This window comes from Podarcis cretensis, assembly GCF_951804945.1.
Source record: "Podarcis cretensis genome assembly, chromosome: 8".
In the NCBI taxonomy this organism is placed as follows: domain Eukaryota; kingdom Metazoa; phylum Chordata; class Lepidosauria; order Squamata; family Lacertidae; genus Podarcis; species Podarcis cretensis.
In genome coordinates this window covers 61,371,364-61,388,545 of record NC_137177.1, presented here as the reverse complement: position 1 = coordinate 61,388,545, position 17,182 = coordinate 61,371,364, and the positions used below count along the sequence as shown (strand labels likewise).

General features: G+C 45.5%; 1 protein-coding gene across 1 annotated transcript; it reads left to right on the top strand.

The window, feature by feature from the left end:
- Nucleotides 1-6,620: 6,620 nt before the first annotated feature.
- LOC307223437 (histamine H3 receptor-like) lies at nt 6,621-13,932 on the top strand. Its single transcript, XM_079989400.1, has 3 exons — nt 6,621-7,307; nt 9,619-9,785; nt 12,049-13,932. The coding sequence occupies exons 1-3, from the start codon at nt 7,040-7,042 to the stop codon at nt 12,931-12,933; spliced, it is 1,320 nt and encodes a 439-aa protein (XP_079845526.1). The 5' UTR covers nt 6,621-7,039; the 3' UTR covers nt 12,934-13,932.
- The last annotated feature ends 3,250 nt before the right edge of the window (nt 13,933-17,182 follow it).

Here is a 17,182-nt window from a genome sequence, read left to right as displayed (position 1 = left end):
AGGAGGTGATGGGACCAGTAGCCATGATCTTTGTTTTTTTTGATGTTGAGCTTCAGACCATATTTTGCACTCTCCTCTTTCACCCTCAATAAAAGGTTCTTTAATTCCTCCTCACTTTCTGCCATCAAGGTTGTGTCATCTGCATATCTGAGGTTGTTGATATTTCTTCCGGCAATCTTAATTCCGGCTAGGGATTCATCCAGCCCAGCCTTTCGCATGATGAATTCTGCATATAAGTTAAATAAGCAGGGAGACAAAATGCAGCCTTGTCGTACTCCTTTCCCAATTTTGAACCAGTCAGTTGTTCCATATCCAGTTCTAACTGTAGCTTCTTGTCCCACATAGAGATTTCTCAGGAGACAGATGAGGTGATCAGGCACTCCCATTTCTTTAAGAACTTGCCATAGTTTGCCATGGTCGACACAGTCAAAGGCTTTTGCATAGTCAATGAAGCAGAAGTAAATGTCTTTCTGGAACTCTCTAGCTTTCTCCATAATCCAGCGCATGTTTGCAATTTGGTCTCTGGTTCCTCTGCCTCTTCTAAATCCAGCTTGCACTTCTGGGAGTTCTCGGTCCACATACTGCTTGAGCCTTCCTTGTAGAATTTTAAGCATAACCTTGCTAGCGTGAGAAATTAGTGCAATTGTGCGATAGTTGGAGCATTCTTTGGCACTGCCCTTCTTTGGGATTGGGATGTAGACTGATCTTCTCCAATCTTCTGGCCACTGCTGAGTTTTCCAAACTTGCTGGCATATTGAGTGTAGCACCTTAACAGCATCATCTTTTAAAATTTTAAATAGTTCAGCTGGAATACCATCACTTCCACTGGCCTTGTTATTTGCAGTGCTTTCTAAGGCCCATTTGACTTCACTCTCCAGGATGTCTGGCTCAAGGTCAGCAACCACACTACCTGGGGTATATGAGACATCCGTTTCTTTCTGGTATAATTCCTCTGTGTATTCTTGCCACCTCTTCTTGATGTCTTCTGCTTCTGTTAGGTCCTTTCCACTTTTGTCCTTTATTATGGAAATCTTTGTACGAAATGTTCCTTTCATATCTCCAATTTTCTTGAACAGATCTCTGGTTCTTCCCATTCTATTGCTTTCCTCTATTTCTTTGCATTGCTTGTTTAAGAAGGTCTTCTTGTCTCTCCTTGCTATTCTTTGGAAATCTGCATTCAATTTCCTGTATGTTTCACGATCTCCCTTGCATTTTGCTTGCCTTCTCTCCCCCGCTATTTGTAAGGCCTCATTGGACAGCCACTTTGCTTTCTTGCATTTCCTTTTCATTGGGATGGTTTTCGTTGCTGCCTCCTGTATAATGTTACGAGCCTCCATCCATAGTTCTTCAGGCACTCTGTCCACCAAATCTAAATCCTTAAACCTGTTCCTCACTTCCACTGTGTATTCATAAGGGATTTGACTTAGATTGTATCTTACCGGCCCAGTGGTTTTTCCTACTTTCTTCAGTTTAAGCTTGAATTTTGCTATAAGAAGCTGATGATCTGAGCCACAGTCAGCTCCAGGCCTTGTTTTTGCTGACTGTATAGAGCTTCTCCATCTTTGGCTGCAGAGAATATAATCAATCTGATTTCGATGCTGCCCATCTGGTGATGTCCATGTGTAGAGTCGTCTCTTGTGTTGTTGGAAAAGCGTGTTTGTGATGACCAGCTTGTTCTCTTGACAGAACTCTATTAGCCTTTGCCCTGCTTCGTTTTGATCTCCAAGGCCAAACTTGCCAGTTGTTCCTTTTATCTCTTGACTCCCTACTTTAGCATTCCAATCCCCTATAATGAGAAGAACATCCTTCTTTGGTGTCACTTCTATAAGGTCTTGTAAGTCTTCATAGAATTGGTCAATTTCAGTTTCTTCAGCACCAGTAGTTGGTGCATAAACTTGGATTACTGTGATGTTAAAAGGTCTGCCTTGGATTCGTATAGAGATCATTCTATCATTTTTGAGATTGCATCCCAGTACAGCTTTTGCCACTCTTTTGTTGACTATGAGGGCCACTCCATTTCTTTTACGGGTTTCTTGCCCACAGTAGTAGATATGATGGTCATCCGAACTGAATTCACCCATTCCCGTCCATTTTAGTTCACTGATGCCCAGGATGTCAATATTTATTCTTGCCATCTCATTTTTGACCACCTCCAACTTACCCATGTTCATGGTTCTTACATACCAGGTTCCTATGCAATATTTTTCTTTACAGCATTGGACTTTCCTTTCGCTTCCAGGCATATCCGCAACTGAGCGTCCTTTCGGCTTTGGCCCAGCCGCTTCATCAGCTCTGGATCTACTTGTACTTGCCCTCCGCTCTTCCCCAGTAGCATGTTGGACGCCTTCCGACCTGAGGGGCTCATCTTCCAGCGTCATAACTTTTATATGCCTGTTGTCGTTGTCCATGGAGTTTTCTTGGCAGGGATACTGGAGTGGCTTGCCGGTTCCTCCTCCAGGTGGATCACGTTTGGTCAAAACTCTCCACTATGACCTGTTCATCTTGGGTGCCCTGCTCGGCATAGTTCATAGCTTCTCTGAGTTCTTCAAGCCCCTTCGCCACGGCAAGGCAGTGATCCATGAAGGGGTTTCTTTTCTCTCTGGACTCCATATGCATTATTGAAGTGATTCTGCTAACACAACTCTAAGTATGACTGAGCTGAATACAACCCTAATGCAGGGATGAGAACCTAGCAGGCTCCCAGATGTTGTTGGAATACAGTTTCCATGCCTATTTGGCATGCTGACTGATGTGAGTTGAAGTCCAACAATATCTGAAGGGCTTTAGGTCCTGTCCTCCATCCCCTGTCCCCCACCCTAATGTGTCCACCAGTCCAGAATCCCCCGCTCTGGCTGGCAGCAGCTCCCCAAGATCTTGGATACAGATCATTCCCAGCCCAGCAGTTGTTTTTTTGAGATTCTGTGAGCAGAATATGCTGAGGATTCAACCCAGGCTCTGTAAACCAGGTGTTCCACCACTGAGCTAAAGGTCAATTGCAATAGGCATAGACAATATACAGCGGTACCTCGGGTTAAGTACTTAATTCATTCTGGAGGTCTGTACTTAACCTGAAACTGTTCTTAACCTGAAGCACCACTTTAGCTAATGGGGCCTCCCGCTGCTGCCGCACCGCCAGAGCACAATTTCTGTTCTTATCCTGCAGCAAAGTTCTTAACCTGAAGCACTATTTCTGGGTTAGCGGTGTCTGTAACCTGAAGCGTATGTAACCTGAAGCGTATGTAACCCGAGGTACCACTGTACATTATACCTTGGTTATTGGGCATTCCTGTGAGCCTAGTGTATACTATTATTGCCATTTCTTTGTCTTTTCATTGCTTTTCCGGAGATGTTTTGTGTTCAGGATACATACAGAAACGTTCCTTTTCATGGCCTCAGAGAATTGCACTTATATATTGTGAATATAGTGCTTTCCAGGGAAAGGCTGCAAAAGGATATTGTGGAGTTGGAAAAGGCAAGTAAAATTATCAAGAGGATGGAGCAATTCCTCTATGAGGAAAGGCTGAATCATTTGGGATGTTTTAGCTTAGAGGAAAGGCAAGTCAGAGGCAACATGATAGAAGTTTATAAAATAATGCATGACACAAAGGAAGTGGATAGATTAATATTTTTCTCCCTCTCTCATATCATCACTAGAACTCAAGGACATCCAGTGAAACTGAATGTTGGAAGATTCAAGTTAGAGAAAAGAAAGCCCTTCTTCACACAGCACATAGTTAAATTGAGGACTTTGCTCCACCAGAAAGCAGTGATAGAAACCAACCTAGATGACTTCAGAAGAGGATTAGACAAATTCATGGAGGAGAGGACTACTGATGGTATTAGCCGTGATGGCTATGCTCTGTCTTTACAGGCATCTGGTTGGCCACTGTGAGAACAGGATGCTAGACTAGATGGGCCATTGGCCTGATCCAGCAGGGTCTTCGTATGTTATTACGCAGGCAAACAGCTGAAGGTGCAAATCTACAATCTCCTAACCCCATCTGATCCACAGAGGCACCCCAGTACCCCAAAACAGCTTTGAGCCTCCAGCTAGCTCTTTGGCGATCTGTCATATGTTGTATCTGTCTGTGCCTCTGATCCTCAAAATGCTTCTGTTGTTCCTTCATATACACACCTGAAGACTAATTCTTAAGCTGGGAGGAGGGTCATTCTCTTCTGGTTGGAAGTAAAGCAACAGCACTTGTAATAAGTTGCCTAGACTAGAGCAGGGGGTGGGGGCAATAGACAGAGAGATAACATACTCCTCCCTCACAGATTCCTTGTTATGTAACCACCTGTTTTTCCCAGGCTTCACTTCCTTCCTACTCTTCAGTCAGCTCTTAGACCTGACTTTTGTTAATGTCATGGCACCATGACACCAAGCTTGTATTCAGAATGGCTCTGTCTATCTATCATCTACTTAATTTGTATACTGCCCTTCATCCAAAGGCCGCAGGGTGGTTCACAACATAAAAATACAACAAAGAACACAAAGTGTATAACAAAACAAAAATAACTGACTGGTAGTTACATTCTAGATCCCCCCCACAACTGGACAGAAAGGCTGGAGAAAGAGATGGAATCTCTATAGACTACAGCAATTCCCCCTCCCCAACTCTCATCTACCCTGATGCTGCCCTGAGTAGCCAGGTGAGACCAACTCCACCCTGCTCATCCACCCAGTTCTCAGTGATACAGACCAAATCAGCCTCCTCATCCATAATCAAGTCATGGATGAGGGAGGTCCTACTCAGAGCCACGTCCCTTACCAGGCCTGCCCAGCTTCCTACACCCTAGCTCCTCCTACCCAGAACTGCTGTGATAGGGGACCCCCTGATCTCCCCAGTTCCTCTCTTCCCAGACACATCCCACATCAATTCAACAACAAAACCCCAACTTTAAAACCCATGAGTTTAAAAAGCAGTTAAAGACGATTGAAAACATTTTAACCAATGGGGAATAATATCAGCAACAAAACCCACTACACAATACCCCGACTTTAAGCATCAGGGGTTTGCCAGGAGTTCCTTTATAAAGATCCTCTATTCTTTCAACCAGCAGTCTTAACACATTATTTTCTTTCTGCAATACGTTTATATTAAATGTGACTGCATGTCATCTAGCAAATTCAATCTCGCACTTTAAATGCCATTGTACAGCAGCCATCAGATGCTGGCAAGAATGAAATATCACTTCATGGCAGCTACCAAATATTGAACACTATTCTTTGTCCCATTTTGTCAAACACTAAATCCAAATATTATGGGAGATCTAAATGTTCAGGGAATATATTTGTCAAACAATCAAGTATGCAGGGAGCATGTGGATATACTCAACATCCACATATGCAGAAGAAAAAAATTGGGGAAGTGTTTTTCTTTTAAAAAACAAACAAACACATGCACACACAGCGAATTTGTTCTCAGATAGCTGGGGTTGGGAGAGAGACAGAGACTTATTTTCCTCAAGCCATTCTCAATGTTAAACCATTTGAAGACCTCTAGCACGGCTCCTCTTAGTCATCCCTTCTCTAGCCTAGACGTGTCCAGCTCTTTCAACAATTCATTATCAGACTTGGTTTCACCAACCTGGTTGAACTTCTCTGCACCTGCACCAGTTTGTCAGTGAGCTTTGTTGGTGTATGAGTGGCAAAAAAGAGGAAAAAAACTGGCTTTGTGGCATCATCCTGTTTCAGAGTTACTTGCCCAGAACAAAGCTTAAGGCAAAAGAAAATGTGTTGCAGTCCAACATTTGGGATGGAGGCAGCCAAGTTCCCCAAGCCAGATTCACATTGGATCGGCTGCAGTTAGCGTGTTCCCTGGTCACCTGTAGTCCAGCATCATCTGAAGGGCCACACATCCACCTCCTCTGTTCTAGAAACTTGTCCATTTGTGCTGACTTAACCACAATCACTTTGGTTTTTCCAAAAGTTTATAGGATAAGTCTTGTTCCTATCTCCCCCCTGGCTACAGGGGAAAGCGTGGTCCCCACCCTCTGCAGCTGTAGGCATTTTCCACTGGACAACAGGAGCCATTTTGTACCTTGCAATGCTTTCAATTGAAATATTCAGCAAAGCTCTGGAATCTACAGGGAGGGAGAACTGCAAGATCTGGAGGGGAAAGGACCAAAGTCCATATAGTGGGGCCAGGGCTGGATTTAAGACGTTTGGAGTCTCTAAGCACTGAAAAGATTATAGTATCTCCCCCCCTCCCCATATGTAATTCAAGCATAACAACAAAATTTTAAAATAACAAAGCATGGATTTATTGCAACGTATGACCAGATCTGATTTCTTCACGCTATTTTGGTCTGCTTTTGTTGAACACCCCTTGGTTTAGATGGGGATAAATAATAAAAAGAGAACAGAAAAATGTGGGAAGAGTGTGGCGTTGGGAGATAGGACGTCTATCAAAGTTCTGATTTTCCCCTACTGCACTTGGGTGCTCTTTGTTGCCCTTATGTCTTTGTTGTCGTTGTCGTCGTTTGAAATATCAAATTCTTTCTTTAAAAAAACAAACCCTCTCTCTCTCTTTTTTTTTTTTTTTTTTTTTGCTGGTGACCTAAGCATGTGCTTAGTCTGTTCACTCGGTAGTCCGGCACTAAGCGGGAGAGGGACACACACACACACACACACACCTTCTGCAAGTTTCAAGCGTACAAGGGAATGGCATTGAATTGGATGCAGATTCTGGCAGATGCGCTAGGTAGGAAAGTAGGTTGTATTGCTCTGCGTTTCGCCTCTCCATCTCCGCCGCTTCTTTTTCGGATCCCCCGGCCGCGTCCCTCTGTTCATTTTCCGTCTTCCCCCACCAGCCGGAGGGCGGGGGGAGCCCATCGACCGCTGACTCACTCAAGCCGACCAAGTCCCGCGCTCAAGCCAGAAGCTTCACTCGCCCTCCCAAGTAGAGCGTCTCAGTCAAGGAATGAAACGCTTCTCCTCGTTCTTGTAACACGAATACTTTTTTTTTGAAATCGCGCCCTTGCAATTTGGGGGTCTCCGGCCGCCCTGCTTCTTCTCTCCTCCCCTCCCCCTGCAGCTATGGCGGAAGAGCGGCTGGATACCAATTTCTCCAGTGTCTCAGCCTCGCTGGGCAACGGGTGCGCGGCCGGAGAGGAGAGGCACTTTCAGCACCACGGACAGTTCTCCGCGCCCGTCTCCGCCCTACTGGCCTCGCTGATGGGACTCGTGGTTCTGATCACGGTGCTGGGCAACGCGCTGGTCATCTTGGCTTTCGTGGTGGACAAGAGCCTCCGGACCCAAGGGAATTTCTTCTTCCTCAACTTGGCCATTGCTGATCTTCTAGTAGGTGAGTCAAGCCAGGGAGCTCCCCACAAACAACTTGAGTTTGGGGCAGGGGCCAGGACAGTATTCTTCACCCTTGGGCAGTTCAGCCAATCGTCATGAGTGATGGGAGTTGGGTCCCCAGATGTTTCAGGGCTACAAGGTTGAAGGACAGTGGGCCAGGGGATCAAGAAAGTTGGATCTGGTGGAGTGAAATCTGGCCCCTAGCTTCTTCTCTTGGCCCCTTTTTCCCCATGGGGGACACACTAATAATTATATATGGAAAGCCCCCAAAGTTTAAAGCCAGCCAATGAAACTGTGTTTCAAGTTCCAACTTATTTGGAGGTGTGACTGATTCCACAAGCAGCAGAAACTTCATGGTTGCAGCCCCACAGAAGCAGAAAACCCTTTGTCATTTTTCACCCTCTTTCATATGGCTCCCTAACCGAGTGTGAGCAAACTAGTTTTGCTGGGCTTTTGGAACAGAACCTCGTTTAATAAGTTGCCTATTTCCTGCTGATAGGTAGGGTTTTGAATACTGTTTTTCCTGTGTGCTAGGCTAATTTGATATTTATATTTTTAATTGTTGTAATGCAGTTATTTACTTGGGCACTACTTTGGAAACATTAACTGAAAAATTGTGTGTGTGTGTGTGTGTGTGTGCGTGCGTGTAACAAAATCAGTGCAGTGTAGTGGCTGGTATGTCAGATTAAGCCCAAAAGGACCCATGTTTCAAATTCTCACTTATCTATGAAACTCACTGGAAGAGGGCCTTCAACCAGTCACTGTCTCTCAGCTGTACCTACCCAACATGGTTGTTGTGAGGATCAAATTGAAGAGAAGCATGTGGCTCCCTTGAACTCTTTGGAGCAAAGGGTTTAAATGTGGTGTGTGTGTGTGTGTGTGTGTGTGTGTGTGTGTAACACAACAATAATACACAATGGGGATTTGGGTGAAGGCAAACCCAAGATGAAAGTACTTGGCAAAATGAACACGCTGTATAAATGATAAACAGTAAACTGCAGCCAAGATGCTTCCATTGAAATGGCCTCTACGTGGCTTTATCTTTCTCAGCCTCAGCTTACCATGTATGTAAGTGGATAGAGGAAGTCACTATGTGTATTTGTAAGCACAAACAAAATTAGAAAATGTTTTTGCATATGCATTATACAGATGATCAACAACAGATGGTTGGGTTAATTGTGTATGAGCAAATTCATAGTTTGTAGCTGTATCAGTAGACATTGCATTAGGTTGCTTCCACCACTTCTCAATAAGTATTGTTTGCTCTCCAAGGAACTCAAGGTGGTGTGTATGGTTCTCCCCCTCCTCTCTTCATCCCCACAACAACCCTGCAAAGTTGGTTAGGCTGTGAGGCAGGGACTGGCTCAAAGTCACCCTGTGAGCTTCATGGGCAAGTAGAGATTTGAACCCTGGTCTTCCAGGTCCTAGTCCAGTTCTATACTCTATACCATACTGGCTCTTAAAGGTTACCACTATATCACACTGGCTCTTAAAGGTGGCTTTTATTTTTATGTGGCATCTAATCAATTGCAACATCTGGAATAAGGGAGGGCTTTCCACTCAGGAGTGATTATCTTGTAATACCATGCAATATATGAAATCGCTCATGTATTTGAGCCTACAAACATGTGCTAAACTAAATCTTTAAGCAACCTTTAGTGTACTATTTAGTAGCACTGGCTGTCTGCTTGCAGCAAATGAAAGTCTGGAGAAAGCAGACTGAGAACTGATTCCTGCTGTACAAGCTGTATGATTTTTTGTGGTGTAAGATAGGTTGCAGAATGTGCTCGTTTCATCTCACTACATACACCAGGAAGACACTGCCAGCATGTATTTTTCTACACAGAATGGAAAATAAAATATGTCCTGGTAATGGCATACACCCCCATTCACAAGCATGAATTATTACATATGCACATATACACGCACGCACACACAATTTATTTAAAGCCCTACAGTGATGGAGTCTGATGTATTGCATAGGAACAGAGTTCCACAAGGGCGGGGCCACCAAAGGAAGACTCCCCCTCTTGTGTCAGCTAACCTCATTCCAGACACAAAACTAGAGCCCCAGCTGGACAACTGGAGTGCAAACAATAATCACCTAGCCCACCCCTGCCTTAAGTATTCTGACAAAATGGAGGTCTCCAACCAATATTTGACTGTGCCACCTCAGAATTCATGTTCTGTGTAATGGGGAGGGTGGGAGGTATATTTGTTTGAAAGCTCCTCCACATCAAAACCTGTCTCTCTGGAAAGAAAGCTAGGCTAAGACTCTCTCAACTGTGCTGTTTCTTTGTCAATATCCACAGGTGGATTTTGTATCCCTCTGTACATCCCTTACATCCTGACAGGCGAGTGGAAGTTTGGAAAGGGCTTGTGCAAGCTCTGGCTGGTGGCTGATTACCTGGTCTGCAGTGCCTCCGTCTTCAACATTGTTTTGATCAGTTTTGACAGATTCATCTCTGTGACAAAGGCGGTAAGGGACATCACTTTCTACTACTGACACCCTGAGCTTCTTAAGGCCTTCAAAGTCCCAGGGCTTTGGGATTAGGAAGTTGCTTTTCTTTGCTCTCCTGTTACTCCATCAGTATGTTAATTCCCATTATCAGTAACTCCCAATTATGAAAAATTGGTTATATGCTGTGTAGCTCCATTTTTCTCTGTAATTGTTGAGGGCCAAAGTCCCTAGGGGTAATCTTTCAGGGGCTGCATAATATTTGTGGATGAGGCCAGAGACAAAGTGAGTGGGGACTCTTATCTTTCTTCCACCTCTTCCCTTTCTCTCTCTGTGTGTATCTTTTATCTCTTTCTCTCTGTGTGTCTTTTATCTCTTTCTCTGCCCTCCCTTCTCCCCTTCCCTCTCTTTTTATGCCATCCTTTCTCTCTTTGTGTCTCTCTCTGTGCCATCCCATTCTCTCTGCCACCCCAATTCGCTTTTCTTTTTGCCATCTCTCTCTTTCTCCTTCTCTCTCTCTATTTCTGCCAAATATTTCTCTTCCACCCCTTTCTCATTCACTCTCTCACTCTCTACCTCCCTCTCTCCCTGCCATCCCCTTCTCTCTCTCTCTCTCTCTCTCTCTCTCTCTCTCTCTCTTCCACTCCCTTTCCCCTCTTTTCACCTTTCCTCACTACCCACTTGAAATTAGTGCAAGGACCACATAAAATTAGCCTTGGCCTTACAACTGCAGGCTGCCCAACCCTGTTCCGGATCTTTGTCGATAGCATTTCACGACCGCACCAGCCAGCTACCGTGAATAATTTGAGTGACCTTCAGGGAGCTGTGAGAGCTAAACCCGCAGCAAAACCAACTTTATTCTGGACCTCGTTCTATCATTGAGATCGCTTTCCCTTTATCAAAGGGCTTGCGGTGAAAGGAAACTGCTTTTATTGCATTCCTCTTCCCAACGTTTTGTTCGTGGCGCTACGATAATTTCCTCTAAGTATTAATCTCAGCCCTCACTGCCCTATGGTAATCAGATGCACGCTGTGAGGCTTTCACATTCCTTTGGAAAATAAGCTCCCCTCCCCTCCTCTCTTTCTCCACCACCTCTAGCATTGTAAACACAAGCCAGAGTAAAATGCAAAGTGGCTTGAGTGCATCCATTTTATCCACATGCAAGGAGCTTCTTGGTAAAAAAGAACAGCCATGAGATGTCACTTATCAAAGCAAAAATGTACACTCCTGTCATAGCTTGAATATTAGGAAATTTCTTGCATTTGTCTGTTCAAGGACCTGTAGATAAAAAGGATTTCAGAGGTGTGGTATTTACCTCTCCCCACCCCAACAACTCCAGGGGACGCGGGTGGCACTGTGGTAAAACCTCAGTGCCTAGGACTTGCCGATCGCATGGTCAGCAGTTCGAATCCCCGCGGCGGGGTGAGCTCCCTTTTTTCGGTCCCAGCTCCTGCCCACCTAGCAGTTCGAAAGCACCCCTAAGTGCAAGTAGATAAATAGGTACCGCTTTATAGCGGGAAGGTAAACGGTGTTTCTGTGTGCTGCACTGGTGCTGGCTCGCCAGAGCAGCTTCGTCACGCTGGCCACATGACCCGGAAGTGTCTCTGGACAGTGCTGGCCCCCGGCCTCTTAAGTGAGATGGGCGCACAACCCTAGACTTGGACACAACTGGCCCGTACGGGCAGGGGTACCTTTACCTTTACCTTACCCCAACAAAATTGCTTCTAGGACCCATAGCTGCCCCTCTGCAAAAGAAATAAAATCCCCTCCCAAAGCCCCCATTTGCCATTCATTTTCTGCCAAGCTGTTCTTCCTCCTGTCCCAATTCCTTTGTGACCCCCCTCTGCCCCTGGCTCCCTGGCACCCACTATTGTGAAGCTCAAGCCACCCTTCCTTATTCTGTCCAACTTTATCACATCATTCCAGCTCCCACTAAGCATCTCAGCATCCCTGCTGAGCTAATATCACAGTCCCCACCACTTCCCCCTGCTCTAAGCAGAAAACTTTGGGACACCAGCAGCCATCACACCAATCCCAGCCTTCTTCTCAGACCTATTTGCATTTCTTGCCCTAAGGGAGCAGGACAAACCTGTTTTCAACCTTCACACACCTGGCTGCAGAAAGGATGAAAATTAATTTCAACCTCCGGCCGAGAGCAGCAGCTAGTGCAGCTATTCCATGAGCACTTCCACAACCCCAGAAACAACATGGGGTTTTTTTTAATGGCAATGGGTTTTTAATGGTATAGTCATCACTTGACTCTTCCTCTTACCTTTCCACCTAGGTGAGTTACAGAGCTCAGAAGGGGATGACCAGGAACACAGTGGTAAAAATGGTTATGGTCTGGATAGCAGCATTTCTCCTTTATGGCCCAGCGATCATCAGCTGGGAATACATTGCACATCGAAGCATCCTGCCCGAGAAAGAGTGCTATGCTGAGTTCTTCTACAATTGGTACTTCCTCATGATTGCCTCCACGATAGAGTTCTTCACTCCTTTCATCAGCGTCTCCTACTTCAACTTAAGCATTTACATCAACATTAGGAAGAGGACCCCGCTGAGGAGGGAGACGCTGCCACTCAGTCACAGAGGCGGCAAAGGTCGCCCCCGAGAGAAGCAAGAACACCCCAACTTTTTTATGAAAGTGAGCCAGAAAAGGAGTAAGGAGAAGACAGCAAGCAGCTCCTCCTTTGCTGAACCCGCGGTCCAGCAGCTCAGCATTGGTCACCTCCAGAGCCAGCCGGCTGATTTTAACATCAACCAAGACCTTCTGCCTTTGCAAGTGGATCTTCAGACTAAATCCCCATGGGACGGTTTCTACAAAGCTCTGGAAAGTCTTTCCACCACCAAGAGAAAAACAGAGGTTGCTAACACTATGGCTAGCCGGTTCCGGCTTTCCCGGGATAAAAAAGTGGCTAAATCTTTGGCCATCATTGTCTGCATTTTTGCTCTTTGTTGGGCTCCTTACACACTGCTGATGATCATCAGAGCAGCTTGCCATGGGAAATGCATCCCGCATGCTCTCTACGAAGCCTCCTTTTGGCTCCTGTGGTTGAATTCAGCCATTAACCCCATTTTATACCCTTTGTGCCACATGAGTTTCAGAAAAGCTTTTTTCAAACTGTTGTGCCCGGGGAAAGCTAAGATCCACCCCAATATGTTCCCGTGAGAACATTTAAGGCGAGAGAACAGGTTTTAAGAGTGATGTGGTTTTTTTCATTTGAGAAAGAAACATTGATTGTACACTAGTCTGAAGACCTAAAGACTTGTCTGCATTCGAAATATGGCCTTGCAACATTCTACCCTCAAACATGTGCTGGATTTTTATATTTTATTTTGCAGTGTTGCAGAAATTTAGAAAATTCAGCGCTGTTTTGAGAAAATACAAGACTTTGCAAATAATACCCTGCAGTGCTAATGTATGCTCAATGAGGACTCATTGATTATTGATATTGTTGTAGGGAAACTCAACTCATACATTGGGCATCTTAAAACTGGAGCCTTAGCTCTTAAGAGTTAGCAGTCAGTGGAATTCTGTCTGCAATGCTATGAAATGCACTGCCTATTTAACACTGTATGTTTGTGCACTTAACTGCAAAGAATAATAATCAAGGTTTTCATTCAAGCAGGGGTGGGGAATTATGGGATGGGAGGCCAGATGAGGCCCATGGAGCTTTCAATCTATCCCACTACCTCCTTCTCCCCTTTTCTGTTAGAGCCAATGGAAGGCTGTTTCCAAGCCTGATTGCTGCATTGGCTGCAGGGAGTATTTGCATTGTAGAGGTGCAAATGGGGAGGAAAGGCTTAACCCAAGGCAAGCAGGTGTAACAGGGCAGCAAGATTTAACACAGCAGCTTTAACTTGAAAGGTTTTTAGTTAGCTGCAGATTCTAGCACAGTTGAATTCAAGACCACTCCTAAGATTTGTGCTAAAGCAGATGAGTTGCCTTCAATAGTTGGATTATTGTGGCTGCCTGTGTATCAAAACAAACCTAAAGATATACATCTAAAGTGTCAAAAGCCAGGTTAAAGACTTACGTCATCTGCATTTTAGAGCTAGTGTGGTATAAATGGTTAGAGTGTCAAGACTAGGACATGGGAGAGACCAGGCTTCAAATCCTCACTCTGCCATGCAGCTCACTGGGTAACCTTGGTCCAGTTTCTCAGCCTATCCTGTTCTGAGGATAAAATTAGGAGGGGAAAACCATGTACAGCACCTTGAGCTCATTGGAAGAATTGGTGATATACAAATGTCATCAATCAATTTAATTAATTTAATTAAATTTAATTAAAATTAAATAAATGAACACATATTCATTTATGAGCCAGTGTTGTGTAGTGGTTAAGAGCGGTAGTCTCGTAATCTGGGGAACCGGGTTCGCGTCTCCGCTCGTCCATATGCAGCTGCTGGGTGACCTTGGGCTAGTCACACTTCTCTGAAGCCTCTCAGCCCCACTCACCTCACAGAGTGTTTGTTGTGGGGGAGGAAGGGAAAGGAGAATGTGAGCCGCTTTGAGACTCCTGAAGGGGAGTGAAAGGCGGGATATCAAATCCAAACTCTTCTTCTTCTTCTTCATATTCTGGAAGCTGTGTACTAAGAAGTACCAGGTGTGCCTCTCTGTGGAGGGAGTTCCACAACTTAGGGGCTGCCACAGAGAAGGCCACCTCCCCGTGCTTCTGATGGCAGAGAAACACCCTAGAGCAGGCATGTCCAAAGTCCGGCCTGGGAGCCTAATCCAGCCCGCCTGGGGTAAATCGTAAAACAAGGTCAGCAACTTCAATCCTAAAAAAAAGGTCAACAACTATGGTCAGCCCTCACGCATGTTCAAATCTGGCCCTCTTTGAAAAAAAGTTTGGACACCCCTGCCCTAGAGGCTCCCGTCTGCCAATCTCAGCACCCAAGAGGGTCTGTAGGGAAGGAGGCAGTCTTTCAGGTTCTTGGGGCCCGAGTCATTCAGGGTTGGCCATTGGCCATGCTGGTGAGACCTTGTGAGAGCAGAACCACAGCTGGAGGTTCATGGGTTCCTTCACCCCGATGTGTATAGCTACAAAGGACAGCATAACATAGCTTAGCACTGCAAGTTGCTCCGACACAGCAGTCACTGCAGTTCATTGGACTGGGCTGTTACTGCCTGTACATAATTTTCATACAGACGGAAAGATTAGCAACATGACCCATTCAGGACTGCTGAAGTTCAGTTCAACAGACTTCCACTTCCTATGTATTTGAGATATTTCCTGTAGTCAGTGTCTCTTGGCATCTCCCACCTCAAGAATCCCATGCTTCATTGTATCATAATAATTTGGCATCATGAACCGTGAACTGGTCTAGCCTTTGGTAGGTCAATGGTGCATTTGTATATATTTCATAAATGTTTTTAATATTGGAGAACTGGGTCAAAAGGAGGTGATTTGCTCAACCTTAGGTAATCCACTTTGATGTTCTAGTCAAAGTCAGCTTATTGGCTTTCATGATTGTGAAGCACCTTTAACATGTTACGGAAATGCTTTAAGGAAGGCACCTTGCTAAATTGGAAAATAAACACAGAAAGCTGCTAAAATGTGGGTTTATTGGCATCAGCTCTGTGCTTAGCAGATGACAATATGTGCATGCCCAAAGGGGCCCAATTCCATTTCCTGCTAAAAGACCTGGAACTCTTTCAGAGTTGCTGCCATGCCAGTGCAAACTTCTCTGCAGATGTTTCATGGACTAAACAACTCCCCTCTCCCCGAACCATTGGTCATGGCTCCTGGGGCAAATGGGAATTGACTCTAACATCTGGAGGGGGCAGTCCTGGGCTAGATAGGACCATCTTCTAAGAAGGTTAAGGTAAAGGGACCCCTGACCATTAGGTCCAGTCATGGCCGACTCTGGGGTTGCGGAGCTCATCTTGCATTATTGTCTGAGGGAGCCGGCGTACAGCTTCTGGGTCATGTGGCCAGCATGACCAAGCCACTTCTGGCGAAGCAGAGCAGCGCACTGAAACACCGTTTACCTTCCCACCAGAGTGGTACCTATTTATCTACTTGCACTTTGATGTGCTTTCGAACTGCTAGGTTGGCAGGAGCTGGGACCGAGCAACGGGAGCTCACGCCGTCGCGGGGATTCGAACCGCCAACCTTCTGATCGGCAAGTCCTAGGCTCTGTGGTTTAGACCACAGCGCCACCCACTCCATGTATATCACAGAAACACATGAAGCTGCTTACCATTTGGTCCATCTAGTTCAGTATTGCCTACATTGACTGGCAGCAGCATCTAGGTAACAGCATCTCCGAGACTCACTAGGAGTTGCCATTGGGGATTGAACTGATGTTGGCCTAGGCGGGCCATTGGCCTGACTCAGCAGACTCTTATGTTCTGCACTTCCTGTTGTAGATTGACAGCTTGGCAGGATCTAACACAATCAGATGGCAGCCAGCATTCCAAAGGATGCAGGTGGTGAGACATTCCCAGGAGGGAGGGAGAAGGTGCTGTACCACAAGCGGGAGTCATCCAAGAGTGAAAGTGCCTTTCCATTCACGCAAGAGCTCTTTGGATCCAGGCCAGCATCTCCATACCAGAAACCTTTTGGCTCACCACCCTAACAACGTCAACATCAAAGCGGCCAAGAGTCACTTGAAAACATGAAGCAGTAGACCAGGCATAGGAGTCGCCTCCAGGTGACACACAGAAGACTACTTTCTGTGGAGCTCACAGAGTTCATAGGAGACGTCTGCTTTTCAGTGGCTTTTGTTTGATCAGTGCTGAATTTTGACATTAAATCCCTGCCCCCGGGGGCCGTTTTACATCCATTTAAAATTAAGTTGTGCTACATGTGGTTACTATAATAATAGCAACTTCTTTATACCCCACCCATCTGGCTGGGTTCCCCCAGACACTCTGGGCGGCTCCCAACAAAATATTAAAAACACGATAAAATATCAAACATTACTCATTGCAATGGGTCGCTCCTTTCTGACAATGCTGGATTTTTGTATTTTTTTCCTCTGGGCTTTACTATCCAATTCTGCTGCTGTTTTAGTTGCCACTTTCAGTGATAGTTTAACAGGGGTTGCTTTTAGTGTTTCTGCCCCCTTTTTTCTGCAGGTCGCTCCAGGTATCTATGGGTGGAAGAGCCAACTACAACCAAGAATAACTATAAATATAAACCTGAGGTCATTTGTGGCTATCTGTTTGCTCACACTGCAGACCAGGCATAGGCAAACTCTGGCCCTCCAGATGTTTGGGACTACAATTCCCATCATCCCTAGCTATCAGGACCAGTGGTCAGGAATGATGGGAATTGTAGTCCCAAACATCTGGAGGGCCGGAGTTTGCCTATGCCTGCTGTAGATAGACTCCTGGTGTTGAATGAGGTTGGGGTAGGGACAGACACAAGACAGGTGTTGTTGATGGCCGACAACTCCCATTATGGCCC